Raw genomic sequence first — 18,604 nt, 5'->3', positions numbered from 1 at the left:
TTTAGGATATTCAATGGCATCTAAAATAATGGGAAGATGATACAGTAAGATGATTTCAATTTAAATGAATAGGTCAATCAACAAAATATACAAGCTAGCTCTAACAACATAGTTAGAAAGGGGTATAACACCCCACCTCCTAACAAAATTTTCTCCATCATTCCCAAAAAGACATCCTAACAATAATTTCTCTGTCCTATAATGGCTGTACTAAATTCTGAATAACATGCCTTCTATCAGGACACAACTTAACTTCTGAGAACAAATTCTGACGAACTTAGCCACTTCCGAATTTTTGACATTCAGTTTGTCCTAAAATTTCTGTTTGTACTAGCTTTGATATTTTGCATTTCTATGAACTGTACAGGTTAGCTTTTTACCTACAGGTATTTACAACTATAGCCGCTGCCTACTTCTGCTGTTACTGCCTCTCCGGCCACTTTTATTTAACCTGCTAACGCTATTAACCCAATTCTCATCATCTTCATCATATTCATCATCTAAATCTAGCACTCGCACAGCCTTCCCACCTCTCCTGGGAGGTGGTCGTTTCCTTTTGATGTTGGCTGTGTACGTTGAATAGTCAATTGTGTCTTCCCTCAATGCATTCTTGAAGTCCTGAAAAGAATAGACTAATAAGCAAACAAAATAGCATACCTCCAGCAGAGCTTATCTAAAACAGACTAACAAAATACATAAAATGATCCAAGCACCAAATCAGGAATGACCAAAAGAAAAGCTCCTACCTTTTCCCATAGAAAAATAGAAAGAGGAGGATATGGAAATGGAAGATAAATGGAAGCAGAAGATAGCAGTTTCAAGGGAAAATATACCATGCAAATAATCTTTATTCATGCTTCAGCAAACAAGATAAACCAGCATGTAGGAAAACTGGAAAGGCAAAAAAGAAAAGGAGGACGAGGATGATCAGGTGCACAGACCTTCAAAACATGTAGGTAACAGTTCAGAAAGCAAAACAACATGTTTGCCTTAACAAATAGACATTTTATGCCCATCACAGAGATCAAGAGACAATAGTCTATCATCAACAATCAAATACCTGATATCTCCTCGAGAGGTCTTCATAAGTTTTAGGTGGGTCAATGTTTACGTCGCTGATATCAAAAGGAATACTCTGTCGCAGTAGACTTTCTCCTGGTTTTGCTGGTTCATTTGGGGAAAATGCCTAATTAAAGAAGAAAACCAAATTTAGATCGTCCACATCATTCCAACTAAGATTCTGCAGAGCATTCATTACCTGACAGCGAGCATCATCTAGGGCGTAAACAATCTTCAGGTGCCTCTTCAGCTTCAGCAGAAGTTGCATTGCACCGGCTGCTAGACAGTCAGCCTGCGGAAGTATCAAAAAGATAAAATAACACAAAAAACACTAAGCCACTTAAAGGAAATAATTACCCAATTCACATATTCAAAAACACCATATAACAGAACCAGCAGAATGCTGGAATCATAAATTACTGAAAACTTCAAAGAGATTGTGAAGATGGTCTCGAGAACACTGCATGCGACTTGGAAAGGTAAAGTGATTTTGTTCCAGGAGGGGGAAGGGAAGGTCAATGGATTGTACTACCTACCATCAGAGAATATAAATCATACTTGACCTGAACAACAACATTTGTTGTTTCATTCAGCTTCCACAGAATTGGGTATACAAAATACATGAACCCAAGGTGAATAATCCAGCTCCCTTCACCCATATACCCTTCCACAACCAAACAAGGATAGTGTCTGCTAAATATCACCCTGGTTCTTCCCATTGAGGCATTGACTCTTAATCCAAGCCAACACTAGCCAGATAGGAAAACTAACAACATTAAAGTTCAAATTAACCCGGCTAGTAATTTTAGGTCACCAGATTTTGGAGTTTTTACCAACTGATAAGAAAAAAGATTGTCCACTACTAGAATTTTAGATAAGAGCCACCACTGCTCAGGTGATCAAACATAACGAAATGAGACAAAATCTACCTGAATTTGTTGCAGATCACTAGTAGAAATGCTATGAGAACCCCATGAGGTCATAGGACTTATATTTTGATCCTTATATGCATCACCTCCAAATAAATGTTGATCCTGTAACTCCCCTGTTACCCTATGATTCCCATCAATCCACATGGTTCTTTCGCTACCAGGTTTGAGAGTTTCATTTAATTGAATCACACCATTTCCATTTCTTTTTTGACTATTTCCTTGTAATGAATGCAAAAATTCCTTCATGCTTGATTCTAATGTCCCAGATCTGACTTGCACAACTCGATTTATAATATAAATCAAATAAAGAGGCTCGTCCGGCAATGTGAAAGGTAGCAAAGCAAGAATCTCCGTGCAATATCTGCAGAAAAGGAAAGGGAATCTCATTAAAAGCATTTTCAAAGCAGCACCAAGAAATTTACCACACCATGAGTGGAAGAGACAGATCTCACTTCAGAAAATGAATCACGGAATCACTCCAGGTAGGCATTTCAAACTTGTGAACAACAGAGGACATAAATCTGTTCCTTGAAACGCGATTTCCACGAATGAGCTTATAGATTCGAGCAACCCCAAGCCGTGCATGCATAGAAGAGCTAACTTCTGACTTTCCCTTCATATTGTTAAATAATCTGTCCTGGGCGGGGTTCGAAAATTCAGGGTTACCTCCACTCATGGTACGAATGAATATAAATGACAACTGAAGGCCATCTCCCAGACGGCTTTCGCAGAAAGCTGGATACCTGAAGAATAGCAACTAGTTAGCTAGTATAATAAGAAGTATAGAGCAAAAGTTTTTCAATCTCCCAAAGAAAAACATACTTTTCATTCATATTCATCAGGAGATGATGAGCCAGCTTTGAATTAACCTCCTGTGGATCTGTTTCAAGTGCAATGAGATAGGGTACACAAGTAATTGGATGTACAAGACCTTGGCGTAATACAATCTCCACAATCTGGAAGCATGAGAAAGCAATCGCTTAATGACATAATGGCAATCAAACCTAGAAAGTAATAGATCAATGAGATAAATAATTTCCAGGAAATTCTTTGCAGACCTCAGCCACATAATAATTCGACACATGTAAGAGCTGATTGCCAGCTTTTGAAATCAAACAACCAGGTTATCAAGGCAATTATGGCCAGCATATAAACTCAAATTTGTTTGTACACAAGCTCTGAATAATGTGATTACTGAGTAAGGGCAAAATTTCACAACCACCTTTAGAGCAGCTTGACGCACATGCTCATTCACATCCAGACTTCTCCCTAAGATGATGTCCCAATATAGCTGAACTATACCACCGCAGATGTTAGTATCACCAGCACCTGCAGCAACGGGAACACTATGTACACCATCGTTCGGGCGAGTAACTTCAGTGTTGCCAGCTTTATCAGGTTCCATTTGACGTTCCGCATCCAGAAGATATTCGTACATATTCTGTAATGATTGCATCTGCCAAACAAATGTATGAGCAAAACGCACAGAAAGATCATGTAATTAACAGAAAACAAATGATACCTTCAGACGAACATCACTATTGGTTGAAAGAGTTGCCTCCAAAATTTTACCAACATCCTTTTGCAACATACATTCAGGTCGAGCAATTAATACGTACCCTAATGCCTGGATAAATAACACAGCTATGTTTTAAATTTACAAATTAAAAACTAAAAAGTTGAGTAGTATGCTGGATACCTGTAATGCCCTAACTTTCAGGATGCAGTCGTCATCAGCCTCCAGATACTTTTTAAATAAGTTGATATTGCTTGCAACATCCATATTTTTTGTGTTGGACGCAGATGCATCCAGTAATGGGCTACCATACCGTATCAACAAACCCAGACAAAAAAGAGATCGACCTACTTGCTGAAAAGAGAGAGTTGAATATGTATCAGAGTGGGAATTTAGAATAATAGAGCAAGTGAGGAAGAAATAATAAAAGACATAAATTGAGAGCACAGAGGCTGAAGCTAATTATGTCCCCTATTATTGAAATAGGAAGTATTGATGTGTACTAACAGAATGTTTAAAGACTTTGAATAGTTATTTGTAAGTTTCAAGCAGTTAAAGTTGATAAAACGGATTGACAGTCTTCATGGGAGAATATGTTACTTCGTAATGAAGTGCATTGAGTCCAATTTAGAAAAGATCTCGACATGTTTTAATAATACATTCATGAGAGCATGAGATGATTACGAACATGCAAAAGCATCAAGCAGTTACTGACAGTTAGAAGTAATTTGTTAGGTTGCATTTTCTTTGCAATAAAACTTGTAGAACACGGTACAAGAATGGAAACAAGAGAAAGAAAAGCAGCATGAAAACGATTAAAGAGAAAAGCAATAAAAAGTGAGCAGTACAACAACAAAAAGAATCCTTCATAGATTTCACTTATCAAACAACAGATAGGAGAGGGCCAAGAAGCTAACGATTTACATGATTATTAACCTGCTTGTTATCCAATCCCAAGGCATCCAGACGTTTGAAGAATAACTGAATAAGATACTCAACAACATTTGCACCTTTTCCTGATACTTTACCCGCAGAGCATAAGCACCTATCATTGGGAGACAGAATTGGAGAAAACAGAAAATCGTTACTTCTTCTAGAAATTCAAAAGAAACATAAAAACGAAAACAAGAAATCAGAGGAACCCCCCAGGAGAAATGCTTATATAAGTCCTCTCTGCATTACAGGTAGCCAGTATAGGACATCTAGTAGTCAATAAAAGTAGTTACTTGCAAATATTTGGATCAGTTCTTAAGATGCTTTGGAAAGGGTTCTCGGGAGATGGGTGCTTTAGAAATGGATCGCCAAATGTGATGGATGTTTGGAGTTGTTAGATTCTTATGGGATTAGTATTGTCACATCAAGCTTTTCAATAATTGGAATATATAAATACACACACATATATATATATATTATATTGATTAATATAATGATTTAAATAAGTATAAAAATATATAAAATGTGTATAAGGATTAGAGAATATATACATATATAGAGAGGGGGGGGTGTTACTGATTAGGAGTTTTATGTTCTCCCTATTCCGGAACGAATCTTTTTTGGAACATTCCAAGATAAGACTCCATGTCCTAAAAAAAATCTGTTATCAACCAATTTCAGCCACTACTTTTTAAGGCAATAGTATAAAGTATATAAAGCTCTCACTCTTATCCTAAACTGGATGCCCAGTCAAACTAAATATGTCAATTTGGGACAAAGGAGTAATATCTGTGGAAAAGAAGTTTTGGGAAATGGAAAAGAAGTCTGAACACTAGCAGCCAAGAAAAGATCAACCATGGCCAAAGGTCTGAAAACAGCCCAAAGACATAACCAAACACAACCAGCTCATACTAAATCATCATCAAAGAAGATGCATAGAGGACAGAGAATAATGAATCAATTATGTATAGAAATTCAAGCCAAAAAACAATCACTTAAGTAAATGTGTTGTGTAAGAAAAGCAGAAATAGACAATAGTAAAATAAAGGAAGTAAAATACTTTATGCAAGCATGGACAACCGTCAGAAAAGAATGCCGGACGATCATTTGCTTTAGGTCTTGTTCCAGTTCCTCAACAAGATTCTGCGGAAGCTTCCGCAGTAAAGGCAAGACAGAATCAATTATAAACAATATACTCTCCAGAAGCTGTGCAGCCACTCGATTGTCAGACTGTAAGAACAAAAACTGTCAGCAATTCTCAATTTTATATCAAAATTTCAAGAATATTTTATTACAGAGTTCAACAACAAGAGCCACTGGAACAAAAATAGCACGAAAATAGCAGGAAGTCTTCAACCACTGGTGCACCAAAATCCATGTAACAGATTATACGCATTCGTGAATTAGATATGTAGAACTGTTACGTGTGGGTATCTATATACTAAAAATGGAATTTTGTTAACCTGACTCTTTAGATATGGTTGTAATGTGATCAAAAACTGGGAAGGATCAGTAGCCGGTGCACATAATGTAGGATCCACCAGACAAAAGGCATGCAAGAGCAGAATATATGGAAGCATACGACCCTCTCCTTCCTCACTGTTTGTTTCGGCAACCTGTAAAACCACAATAGTAGCGCCAAGCAATACATATCAGGAGTTATGATTTCAAAGGCAAAATATACATCAAATGATGTCTAGGTCAAGGACAGGGAGAGTTCAGATGCTTTTATTGACATGACCATCACCAGAGAAGCAGTGGCCATTTAATTGCTTCTGTTAGGATGAACTTAACAATACCCGGTCAAATGTCAATTTCCGGTATGTTGACTAGATCATTAAGAGGAAATGCTCATATTAGAAATGCTCCTCTCAGGTGCCATATACTGTCATACACTTTCCAGGGCATAAATACCAATCTCAGCAACTAATCACAGCCCCAGGCAGTTTATTAACATCATGATTTTCATTTTTGTTTTGATAGTTTCAAATTAACTGTACGTAATACTGTGTGGAACTCTAAAACTTATGCTTGACGCAGGGGTGCAAACCTTTGGTGGTATACTTGACAAAGATAACACTAACAGTAACGACGAATCTATGCAGGAACCTGCGGGCATGATACAAATGACCTACTTCTGAAAAAAGCTAAACTTGCATACAATGAAATTTACGTGCAAGGAACGAGAGAGCTTTATATCAACTACCTACTCTTTAGAAAAACAATACCTGAAGTACTTTCTCCAGCAAACACTTGCACATTAGCTCACAGCGCCTGCGTACTGAAGCAAGTAGCACAGGGTTTATCCCAGCAGCTTTAGCAGATTGTGGAAAGAAATCAAGTGCTAAGTTCCGTCTAATAACAATAGCAAGGGGTTGGTGACTGGACATCCTTCTCAGCATCTCAACAACCTGCTCTGTCTTCTTAGCCACTTCCAATGGAACACAACTACCATCCTTGAAAAGATGGCCTTGTGAACCCAAAGGCTCCTCAAACCAAAACTCATAAAATGTCTTGCAGACCAGGTCCTGTAACAGGAACCATATTAAATATAGATCCGAATAATTATACTTTCTTACACGTCTTTCAATACATTTCATCATATCTGGATCACCCACGGAAAGCAAATTAATTTTATACAAGAAATAAACTTGGTCTTGAGATTCTACAAAACCTAACCTTAACATAACCTTTGTTCCGTAATAGCAATAGATTAGAATAAACAAAACAATAATTGAAGCAGAAAGAAGGAGCTTTAGCAAGCGCTTCGAATAATAGACACCACTGCTCAAAAACAATGGAAGCTTCTTACAGCTAATTGGTGGACCACACCAACTTTTCAAGCAGTTATATTCTCCAGTTGATACACAGACTTGATCATGAGAACAAAGATGCATGGAAAATTGAGGGCAAATATACACAAAAGGAACATCAGAGCAGATCTTTCAGGTCATGTACTCTGATCAATACACAAATCTACAGAAATACAAGTATTTAGCATCACAGAAAGAAGATGAGTACAGCTAATATCAAAAACTTAAAAAGAAAGGCCAGATACCAATAAGTATACCATGCATGGAAATTCAATTCATTCAGTACCTGTATGCTGGATTCTTCATCATTGATACGAGAAATTATCTCAACACAAGCAGTGGTGTACTGTGGAAAGTCGGCACTCGAGGCACACATATCCCTGATAATTCTAATAGCACGTTTCCGGACACTTACTCCGGTATCCTTTATTCTTTCTGCTACCTTCTCAAAGTACTAGAAGAAGAACCAAGAGGTTAAAAGACCAAAGCATACGCCAAAAGTGTACAAGACAAAACATAAGCAACTCCAATACCTTCAGACCAACATCAGGATGTGATGCAATATGACGACCAACAAGCTCAAGTGCTGCTTCTCTAACCGATATAGCAGAGTCACAAAACCTCCCTTCAACAGCCGTTTGGACAAGCTTGTCACCCAGAACCTCTGGATCAGCTTCTACAATAATACTAACCTGTTGTCATTATGCAGTAACCAAAGATGTTGAGTTCTCAACTAAAGGAGAAATTCCACCTCCCAAACCCATAAAGGAATTTATAGAAGAAAGTAGGAAAAAAGAAAGGCGTATAGCCAATAGAAGTGGTTCACAGTACCGCTCGCAATGCCTTAGCACGAATCACTGGTGAGTTCTCCCTCAGACTTGCCTGGTTACATGTAGAAATAGAAATAAATATTCACACTCCAAAATTTTTTAGCAACAAGCAATTTCACCTACCAGTAGCACTTGAAGAATTTTGTCAAATCCTCTAGCAAAAGAACTATTTTGTCCCAATGCCAAAGTAATTTTTTTCACTGAATCCCTTGTCAGAGAGGATGAAAATGAACAAGAGTCACGCACAATTGCTCTTGATTTCAACCTCGCGAGGAAGTAGGATAATTTATGTTGAGAAGCAGGGTCATCTTTATACCAAAGGCAAAGATAAAACCTGCAAGTCAATATTAATCAGAAGTTATGGCATTAAAATGTTGCAACCAAAAAATTTTGATTTATCACATACCATCGTGTAAAGAGGTGCAGTTCGTCTGCAGACCCTGCATCCTGCAAATAATTTAGGAGCATTTGTTGGATAATCTCCTGCTTTGTGACTGAGACTGTAGCTCGAGAAGACTTTCCCGAACGATTGCGATTTTGCTTGTGTTCATCCTTGTTCTGAGACTCGCAATATGTTTTCAGGACAAGAAGTTGTTTCTCACACAAACAAACCTGACAAACAAATTCACGAGAAGGAGCATCTTGCTCTGTTCCGCCCATGCAATCAACATGGAATGATCTATGACAACCTTCGCATACAAATATAGATCGTTCCATTGTTGAATCATAACAAATAGAACAGACATCTTTGAGATAGCTAGGATCAATAGTGCCACTATTCATCAACTCCTGTACTATCCAAAAATTCTCCTTCCTACAGATGACTGCATCATGTTTCAACCTCGCAGCAATTGTACCAAGAAGGTCAATGGCCATTGTCCGAGCTGCAATATCTTTTGATTTCAGCCCAGCATTCTGAAGTAGCAACACACACAGAACCTGCACAAACTGTCTGTAAATATGATGTCGATATCATATATTTTCGCATTAACTATGAACAAAGTACCTCCAGAATAGGAGCTGAGGCAGGATACTCGGGTAAGTTCAAAGTAGTGAGCAAATCCATTACAAGATTTTCCATCATTGCCTTCAATTCAGATGCATCCTGATTTTTTGTGCTTGTATATCGCTGAAGAACTCGACTCCAGAAGAGGCAGCAGGACTCTGTAACTGCCTCATGGCACTTGGAAGGGTAATCAACATCAATTGAAACATCCAGTGAAGGATTTTCAGAGGTTTGCCTCAGAACTTCTGGAAGATTTGCACTATAAAGAATCATTTGGACTAATAGAGCAGTAACTAACTGAATCTGCCGTTGTTCTTCATCAGGAAGATGATAAGTTCTTGGCACTCTCTTTGAAAGTGGCAACTTCAGAAGGATTTGAAGTGTCTCATCCATCATATACGATCTATGCTGAGTGTATGTATAATAAATCTGCAAATCGGAATGTAAAATGCAATTCAGCACAAATACCACTAGAAATATATCAGACTAGCGACAAGGTATGCAAATTCATTACCCCACCAACTAAACTGATTGCTTTTAGCTGCAAAAGCTGGATGTTATCAACCAAAATAGTTTGCAAACTAGTTCTGATGAGCTGGAGAATGCAACTATCTGACAGGCGTTCTATAAACAACAACTGCTTGAGAAAACTGAGAATTGTGCACAACTTCTGAAGTATAGCATTCACAGTAGCAGACATTCTGTCAAAAATATGAATAGTATTACAACGGAAGGAACAAAACCACATCAGAGAATATGTATAAATATACTAATTGAATATTGAAATTTCACAAATGATTATAACTTTGTTTTAGAAAATGCGATTTTGTTATACTACACCTGTTTGTGGTTGACTTCCTAACTCTTACAATCTTTGAAGCTCGCCTTTTCTTACTAGCTGAGTCAAAATCCGCAACTTCTTCATCTTCCTCATCTGAAGTTCCAAAGTAAATAAGCATATAATAGAAAAGAACATGAATCTTGCTAAAATGAGTAAAATCCCACGGCCTGAAAGGGGTAATCTATTGTTCCCTCTTTCAGGGCTCAACTTATATTTGTGGATTTTAATTTGAAAAGCATGTTGAAAGGCTAAGATCCCATGGCCAGACATGAGATGTTGCCAAAACCCTGCAACCAGCCCATAACCTAGGATGGAAAATTGATCAAGCTGCTAAGGGGCATGCTACCGTTATAAGGAGGGTGAGATTCCTTACTGTAATTGGAGATACAAGAGTGCAACTTCAGCTCAAATGAAAAGTTAGAACTGTTTTTCACATTTTTTTAAGAATAATAAGAGAACCTTAATCTTACTTTATATTCAAGTATGAAGTAGAAGAGAACAGAAATTCTGGAATAGGTAGTAAAGATAGAGTGGTCGCTCTTCATATATCATAATCTAAAAGTAATAGCATGACATAAGAATCCAAATGAGCAGGAGGGATTGACAGAATTAGCAGCATAACATACCATCAAGGGCCCCTTTACAGTTTGGTTTGTGCAAGGCACGATAGGATGGATCACAGGCGAACATAACATCCGTCATTTGATGTCTCGAGAACTCCAGGATCCGTTCAATATTCTAATACAAGAAGACCATATTTACAAACAATTGATTCAATAATCTGGCAACCTCCAGAAAGATTTTCTGCTGCAAGAAAGTGATACCAACAAAGAATTGCACGATATTTTCTCATAGCTAATGATATAAAATGCATACCTCTTCCTTATACAGCTGTTTAGGCATACCATCATGAGTCATAATAGCTAAAGCTGCATGAATTGACTCCAGAGAGCAGTAAATGGATGACACCACATCAGCATCCAACTGGAATTCAAGATCCAAATTAGAGACGTTGAATATAAAAGAAAATTTTCAACTAGAATAAGTTAAAAATACCATTCTTCGCATTAATAGCAAACAGATGCACCATGGCAACTTTGCAAAACACCATACACAAACAAACATGAATGTAATATATCATCAAGCAGCCAGCAAAATCAAGAAACAATCCAAATTGGTAAAACACCTATAGCATGTCATTCCTCAAGCTTTATTTCAGTAAATTAATTTAACTTCAAATTTATGAAAAGCATCTGAACCACGAGTGTGACCAAAGTAACTTCATGGCAAGAATGGAAGGAGGGAAGGGAGGGAAAGAAAAAATTGTTGAAAGCCAGTGAGATCATTTTGGCATACAGCAAAAGGGAACATGAAAGATTTGTGCAAAAAACATACTAGGGGCTTACAGGAGCAAACATCTTTCTCACAATTTGAATCTCCAGGTTTGAAGAATTGTCGAAAACAAAAATCTCCATGTTTGAAGTGATACAGCATTTTCAATGTTGTTTGAGAATGTTCGAGAAAAAGAGTACCCATCTTCAACCTCAAAAAAACTGTGGAGTCAATAGGATGACACAATTACTTTAAGAGGGTAAATTGAGTTAGATATTGCCTTTTTAGGACATGAAACTTTATTTGTGGATGTAAAAAGCGGAAGTACGAGCATAGAATCCTGGATGGACGGACTAAGGGAGTGGAATCAATTTAGCAGCAAGGTGGCATTTTATGAGGTAGAGCGAATTGCATACTACTTGATTTCAGCATATGCATTTGAGAAACACTTATTCTCAATTTGATAAGGATGAAAATTTTATCCTTTCTAGGGAAGATCAAACTATATATTCAAGAACATTCAACTGGAACAAGTAGCTATAAGGAAACTAAAGATGACAAGCTCCACAAATGAGGCAGTTGATAGACCTAGTGTCAACTTAGACATGGTAACAGAAATAAATAAAGGAAATAAGTATTAAAGTAGGACAAAAAGGAAATGGATAGTTAAAGAAACAAATGATCACGGAATTCTTATTGCCTGGTGAAAAAAGAAAAAGAAAAAGAAAGTTACGATTCTTATCATCGAGAGAATCAAATCATAGTTGTTAATAATGCACGGCAGCCATGGCACAAGGGTCACCTGGCGCAGCGCGCACCATTTTAAAGCACGGTGCACATGTACAGAAATAATATATTTTCACAATCAATCTATATTCACATCAATAATGCTCAAATATTAAATATAAACAGTTATCATTATACCATAAAAGAAATTTGCAAATTAACAAGTCTTAGGAAAAAAACAAAAGAGTTCAAAACATGCAAAATGATTAAACAAATCCTACATAATCATTATAAAACAAAACAAATATAAAATATTCATCAATCAAAATCCAAATCCTCCCCAATCTCATCTTCATTCTTTATATTCTCCCTTTTCTCTCTTTTGCAACGTAAAGGCCTAATTTTTCAGCCCTTATGTTGTCTAAATTTTTTGATTGATTTTCTTTTAAAAAAGAATTATCAAAGGCTGGTTTTAGCCCAGCCTTTATTTACACTGGGTGGAGAAACTGTTTTTTCCAAGCCCCAGCCTTTTTACACGCCTCTGCTCGATTCGTAAGCTCAGCGCCATTTTTATAAAATGGCACTGAGGCTGCGCCATGCACCATGGGGCGCTATTAACAACTATGAATCAGATTCATCCATAATGTGCTAAGCGTGGGAAATGATCAATGCAAGAGAGAGAGTATTACTGCAATCCACTAATTCATAACTAAAGCACTTTGTCCCTCTCCTTAAAAGATAGCACCTTCGAAGAATATAGCAACAACGTAAATCTTCAAAAACCAAGCACAGTTACCGAAATGCTTGAAAATGGAATCTATATTGGCACAATTTACCATTTACCTCCACTCATGCCAACCGCGAGAAACAAACCAAAGCAATACATACCATTTTTAGGTTAACCGGATAATGAGTAAAATCAATCTTCCATTTCCAATTTAGGTGGCAGAGTACAAGCCATAAATTGTCCAACCAAAGAACAATTCATGCCAATCCTATAAGCCATTCTAATTGATGCATCAGTCAATATCAGTTGTTTAGGAAGTAGGAACACTCAGGAGTGTTTAGCAATGTTCTAAAATGCATGGCTGGCTGTCTGATATTTCCCATGCATAGCATAGAATACTAATACCTACCAGTTTAATTACGAAGTAACAGCGAAGGGTCTCAATATACTCACAAGGCCACATTTGGCCATTAATCTAGTACATATCCTATAGAAAAACTATGTATTTATCATTTTCAAGCACTTAATCAGGAAATAAGTTAAAGTGGCCTGCCTTATGGGCATGTCAGATTATCAAATACATCTTTAGCGTTACTAAACCTTCTTTTTCTAGAACTAGAATAATTTGAATTTAATGGTATGCAATAATCAATTCAGGCCAATGGGATTAAGCATCTTGACTGAGTAGCGGAGGAAAAAGAGAGAGCCGTATCCCAGTAGAACTTGAGACATGCAAAAGGCGTATCGAATATTATTATACCCTGATCCCTATAGGTCAACATTTTATCTTCCAGATGGCATGTCCAGCATTCTGCATTCCCCATCAGGAACAGTGAACTCACAAATAACCCTTGGATTAGTCCATCTGATCTAGTTTGCAACCCTGGAACTTGATGTGTAATCCAGTTACGGTAATTCTGTGCCTCAACTCGGCATTTTGGCAAAGTTACAGACCAAGACCTAAGGATAAAAGGAGAAACACATGATGCAGCCTAATAGAATTACACGATATTATTATGTTTCTAAAATTATATTCAATTATACAGGCCTAAGTGTAAAAGCACCATCAACTAGATGAAAATCTTACTTCAAGTAAAAACCTGATCCTCACATTGGCTTAAAATTTCAAATCTGTCCAAGTTCTGGACAAGTATCTGGTTAGTTAAGCAGTCACAGGGAAATTTTACTGCCAACTTCTACATTTCACCCGCATTCAACACATGAATTGACGAATCCCATGTCATCGAACTTTCTCAGAGAGGAGAGGGAAAAAGAAGGGCAAAAAGAGAGAAGTAGCAAACGAGGGGCAAGGGTTAAGATTCTTCTTTTCTAATAGTACATTAGCAAAGCATGTAAATTTTCCTTTTATGTTGGGAGCAATTACAGAAGCATGCAGAAAAGTCGTATGTGTCACATTGTGGGGCCCATATACGTCCACAACACAAAAACCCAAACAAAATAAGCAGGCCAGTGTGCATGCACCGAGCAATGAACTCTCAGAACTGCCCTTCTCAGCACAGATAGCTCCAGACTCACAGAAGGCCTGTCCTACACAGGACGCATTTGATTATCAATTCGTCCAGACAAAGGTGGTGCCAGCTTCTTCATAAGTGACACACTTCAGCTCTAGATGAAACCCATAACAAGACCAACATGATCAATAGCCTCTGAGTCAGTTTGATTATCAAGCTCCAGCAGAAGCTGATCTTTATGTAGCAAAAGCAACCAACTCAAAGAAGCATCCAGAAGTAAAACTAGGACAACAGTCCAAGACAATTTTATGTAGGAAAATCAATTCAGACAGCACGGTTCAGAAGATAAAAAATGCAAACTCACATTTTCGCAATCATCAATAGATAGTCCTTCTGCTCGATGAATTTGGCGATCTAAAACCTTTAATGTCCTTGAAAGAATATCCACAGGAACCATATGTAGTACTTTCTTAGACCGAATCGACATGATTTCATTCACAAGTGCTTTAAGATCAGCATGAGACAATGGTACCCATTCTGCTTCATCTCTGTCATCACAAATAATTTCCGCTCTGGCACATATGTCGTCCAACATTTCACAAAAGCCAGCAATAGCTGCACCTGAGGAAGGATACCATACTCAAATTCCTTAAGTATAATTTATAACCAGAAAACATGACAAAGCAACCAGAAAAAGTAAAAAGAGTATAGAACTGTAAAACCTTGGCGCTCACTGTTATCATGACAAGTTGCTGATGTTAAGTCATCTTTCCCTTTCTTTTTCACTTTAGGTTTTTTAGAAGAACTGATAATATCCTGCAAATAATGTCAAATTATTAACCAGAAGTCATTTATCAGTCAATTGGGTATTCTAAGCTATACATATGTATATATATATATATATGTTGGAGAAGTAGATAGCTTACATTATTAACATTATGGTCATGCTGATTATTTTTCATTCCTGAAGAGTCGCTTGGCACTTGATTAATAGTAGGCTTCCTCTGCTCAAGGGGCTTTGATTCAGTCAAATTACCACTGTACATTGACTGCTTGGCAGGACCTGAGAAACTTGAACAATGCATTGAATAATAAGCCAGATAATAATTGTTATCTTTAGAACATAGTAATATTGATTAAAATAGCACTCCAAAAATGCGAGCAATACAGGTAATATCCAAGAAATGCTATCATAGTTAAGTGGGCAGGAGAAGAAACAGTAAATGAGATTCCCTAATCATGGTACAGGCTGCAATTGCAGGATTCGCTTTTAAGAACTAATAAGGACAAGGACTTAAAGTGATACAAATGTGTCCAAAAACATTATGTTTGGAGCAAGATGTGTTACATTCAGCCACTTACCATGTCAAAAATCTTTCAACAATTACTACTAGAAACTGTTGAGTTGCGAGAAAGGATAGCATAATTTAAGGTGTAAGCAGCAAGGAAAGTTTAGTAGGTGAAGGCAAGAGTAGAGCTGTGTTTGAGCAGAAAAACGGATCATATGAAGAAGTTCTAGGGGGTTTCAGTCTCAACAGAAAATTTTCTGAAACTTGAAGTGCATTGTAGGGCTGTAATCAAATCCTTCACAAGCAAAATGCAGATAGGTCAAGGAATTTTAGGTCAACCACAAAGTTGCAAAGTTTTAATCAAAAGAAACTTTGGTCAGAACCTACCTGCACCAAACATATATCAGATACAATTATCGATGGTGAGCTAGGATCATTTCATGTCAACTAATTCAGCTAGTTCGGTCCAACCAACATAAGCCATCTACTTATAAGTTGTTTTTGCTACCAAAGAGTCGTGTTTCCAAAAATTTAAAGAACAACATTTATGAAATGAACAAGCTGACATCTTCTAGACATTAACATAAAAATTTCAAAAGCCATTCATGGACCATTTTACCTGGACTGGCATACTCAAATGCTTCAGGATCATGTCTCAGAACATCATTGAATAGGTTAAAGTTCCCCACTGAACCACCTGGTTCAAGATTTTCTTCATCTTTGAGATTCCTATAGATAAAATGTGTAATTTCAAATATTCAGCCACTTGAGGAGGATGCGTTGAATAAAATTGGTAATTTAAGCCTAACTTTCTTTCTAAACAATTTCATTTTTCAGATTAAAAGCCAGAATGGAGGAAGCAGCCTTTTTTCCGCTAAGAAACCGAGGGGACATTTAAAATTCCATACTCCATGATTTCCCCCTATGCCTAAAAGCACTCTAGGCGTATTAAAACGAAAAATATAAATGGCTCTCATACTGATACATCTCCGTTCAGCATATGTTGGTATGAAAAGCATGATGCAAGAAAATATCAATACTCTGACGAAGAGTTTTCTAATGATACAAACAACTCACAATTGTGGAAAGGAGTTTAACATATTTAGGCAATAAAATGATTGTACTTCCCATAAATGGTTAAACCGTGCTTGTTTACCGAACATATACAATATTTCATCCACAAGATTAACAAAATTAATATGTTAGCTTGCAAAAGATAATTGGCATCCCTTACCATGCATGTTAGTGCTACATATACCCAGATGTTCTACTGTTATGCTGTTGCTACTTCAACTTCTTAATTTCTCATCAGGATTTTTATCATGGTGTACTTCCTCTTTTTATTCCAAAGTTGTAATTTAAGTAGGATTTCAATCCTTTTGAATTAACAAATATCACATTAATCAAATTTCTAACATGAGTTGCCCATTCCCAACAATTTTCTTTGGCTTTAAGTTTTACCTTCGACGCAATATACCTTGTATGACTCCTTGTCTTAAAGTTGTCCCCTTTATCTAACCGTAGTGCTGTGTCCGGTCCAGTGGACAGATTAAAGCTTTGGCAGGAAATGGAGATCATAGAGATTTATCACCTTCTCTTTCATGTGTTACAGGAAACTGAGGTAATACTAGAGACTAATTATTCCATGAGCTGTTATCTGTCACAATTAGGATGGAATAGGAGACATTTCAAGTTCACTTCTTTTTCTCTGGCCAGCAACACTGGCTAAAATGGAGAATATTGCATTTTGATTCTGCCTGAGGACTCAATGATCCATAGAACCACTAATTCAAGTCCAAATTTCTACTTAAACATTTTGAATTAAAATTTGGCGGTTAAAACTCTTCAGCTCATTATTTGGCTTTTCATTGCTCCTCCCTTCCTTCTAGCAAGAGAAAAGCAGAAAAGAAGGTCCCAAACATGTCTGCTAAGTTCATTCCAACAACTTCTCAGTAAGGTATTTTAGATAGAGAAAATGAGAAATCCACTTTCGAAAGCTGTCCTTTACAGTTTTAAAAGATACTAACACAAATTGCACAATGGTTTGAAAACTTAAATTACTAAATAACACTTTTAGCTAGAGGGGAAAGAAGAAGATTGAGTTCACCCAATATGTACTTGAAGTTCTGCACTTAAGTAATTCAAATGGAACTCCAGAAAAAAGGACAAATGTTATAAATTTAAATCAGTTTTCCCCCAAATAATACCATGCAGTTCTTAGTATATACTATGTTTCAACCATGCAAAGTGGAAAACAGAATAAGTAAATAAATTATTATCGGTGGTAAAAGTACTGCTCCGATAAATCAAATTTTTCCCCTTATTCTCTCAATTCCAAGCAACATTACTCGAAAACAAGTAATTCCAAGCCAATGAACCACATGTGCCAATAATCACTCGTTAACTAAAGTTCCTGAAAACCAAACATCAAAACAAGACCAGAACTTAAAAACGACACTTACAAGTAAGACACGTCGGTATTACGGAGGAGATCAGCAATCTTGCCAGAGACATCACCGCTACTGGAATTCCACCTTGAACCGCCAGTATCATCGAAGAGGCGGAGTTCCTGATGGAGCGCGCCGCAGAACACCGGAAGCGACGGCAGCGGCAAGCACGGGGCCACCTCAGAATGAACTGTGTTGGAGAGGCTAATGCCCCTGGGGACCCCCTCAACACCACTAGGATTCGACATCCAGAAACTAATTAAGCGCACAAATCAAGTGATTTCACATCAATTGAGTTCGAATAGGGGGAGACGGGGGCTCAGCCCTAGAGAGAGAAATGGGGAGTAGGAGGAGAGAGAAGGACAAATGGCGGGGAAAAGTGTATAGAAAATTTCGGGATTTTTTAGCCAGTGCAGAGCAGATTGTCTGTGTTCGTGAGCTGCGCTGGCAATTTATATGTCCTGGTAAAAAAGAGTCCAACCTACTCCAAATTTACAAAACTACCCATGCCGTTGCTCATTTCTGTGACGTGTCTGTTGCAATTTATCCCGTACGTCGTCGTTTTCCTTTCGCGCAGGCATGAAGCTTGTGAGCGACGCTTTTAGATTCTCTTGTTTACCTTTTTTTTTTCTTTAAACTTGAATTAGAGCTTGATTAAATGTCATTTTGGTCCCTCAATTT

At 37.3% G+C, this 18,604-nt stretch overlaps 1 protein-coding gene across 5 annotated transcripts; it reads right to left on the bottom strand.

Annotated features, from left to right (window-relative positions):
• Positions 1 to 40: 40 nt before the first annotated feature.
• EMB2773 (PHD finger family protein) lies at positions 41 to 18,346 on the bottom strand. 5 transcript variants are annotated; one of them, XM_088885052.1, is made up of 29 exons: positions 17,939 to 18,346; positions 16,096 to 16,205; positions 15,114 to 15,250; positions 14,910 to 15,003; positions 14,552 to 14,808; positions 10,807 to 10,914; positions 10,557 to 10,668; positions 9,930 to 10,023; positions 9,604 to 9,790; positions 9,090 to 9,518; positions 8,490 to 9,022; positions 8,207 to 8,417; positions 8,085 to 8,135; positions 7,787 to 7,945; positions 7,540 to 7,707; positions 6,669 to 6,968; positions 5,904 to 6,056; positions 5,501 to 5,670; positions 4,432 to 4,552; positions 3,691 to 3,861; positions 3,514 to 3,618; positions 3,214 to 3,447; positions 2,814 to 2,947; positions 2,444 to 2,734; positions 1,989 to 2,352; positions 1,259 to 1,351; positions 1,061 to 1,186; positions 834 to 891; positions 479 to 618 (listed from the first exon to the last, which is right to left on the bottom strand). In XM_088885052.1, the coding sequence occupies exons 1-28, from the start codon at positions 18,169 to 18,171 to the stop codon at positions 859 to 861; spliced, it is 5,178 nt and encodes a 1,725-aa protein (XP_088741178.1). In that variant the 5' UTR covers positions 18,172 to 18,346; the 3' UTR covers positions 479 to 618; positions 834 to 858. The 5 variants fall into 5 exon arrangements, with proteins under 5 accessions (XP_011098732.1, XP_020554710.1, XP_011098733.1 ...); XM_011100430.3 differs by lacking the exon at positions 834 to 891 and having other exon boundaries at positions 41 to 618; XM_020699051.2 differs by lacking the exon at positions 834 to 891 and having other exon boundaries at positions 41 to 618; positions 3,514 to 3,570.
• Positions 18,347 to 18,604: the final 258 nt, after the last annotated feature.

Source organism: Sesamum indicum, linkage group LG9 (genome assembly GCF_026168435.1).
Source record: "Sesamum indicum cultivar Baizhima isolate 11 linkage group LG9, ASM2616843v1, whole genome shotgun sequence".
Lineage (NCBI taxonomy): Eukaryota > Viridiplantae > Streptophyta > Magnoliopsida > Lamiales > Pedaliaceae > Sesamum > Sesamum indicum.
The sequence above is the reverse complement of the archived record's forward strand: the minus strand, read 5'-3'. Positions and strand labels throughout refer to the sequence as shown.

Coding starts and splice junctions, on each gene's coding strand:
- EMB2773 (XM_011100430.3), bottom strand. CDS start 18,171: ATGTCGAATCCTAGTGGTGTTGAGGGGGTCCCCAGGGGCATTAGCCTC. Junction 8,418..8,489: donor CTGCACCTCTTTACACGATG/GTATGTGATAAA, acceptor ATTGACTTGCAG/GTTTTATCTTTGCCTTTGGT. Junction 6,969..7,539: donor ATGAAGAATCCAGCATACAG/GTACTGAATGAA, acceptor TTCCTGTTACAG/GACCTGGTCTGCAAGACATT.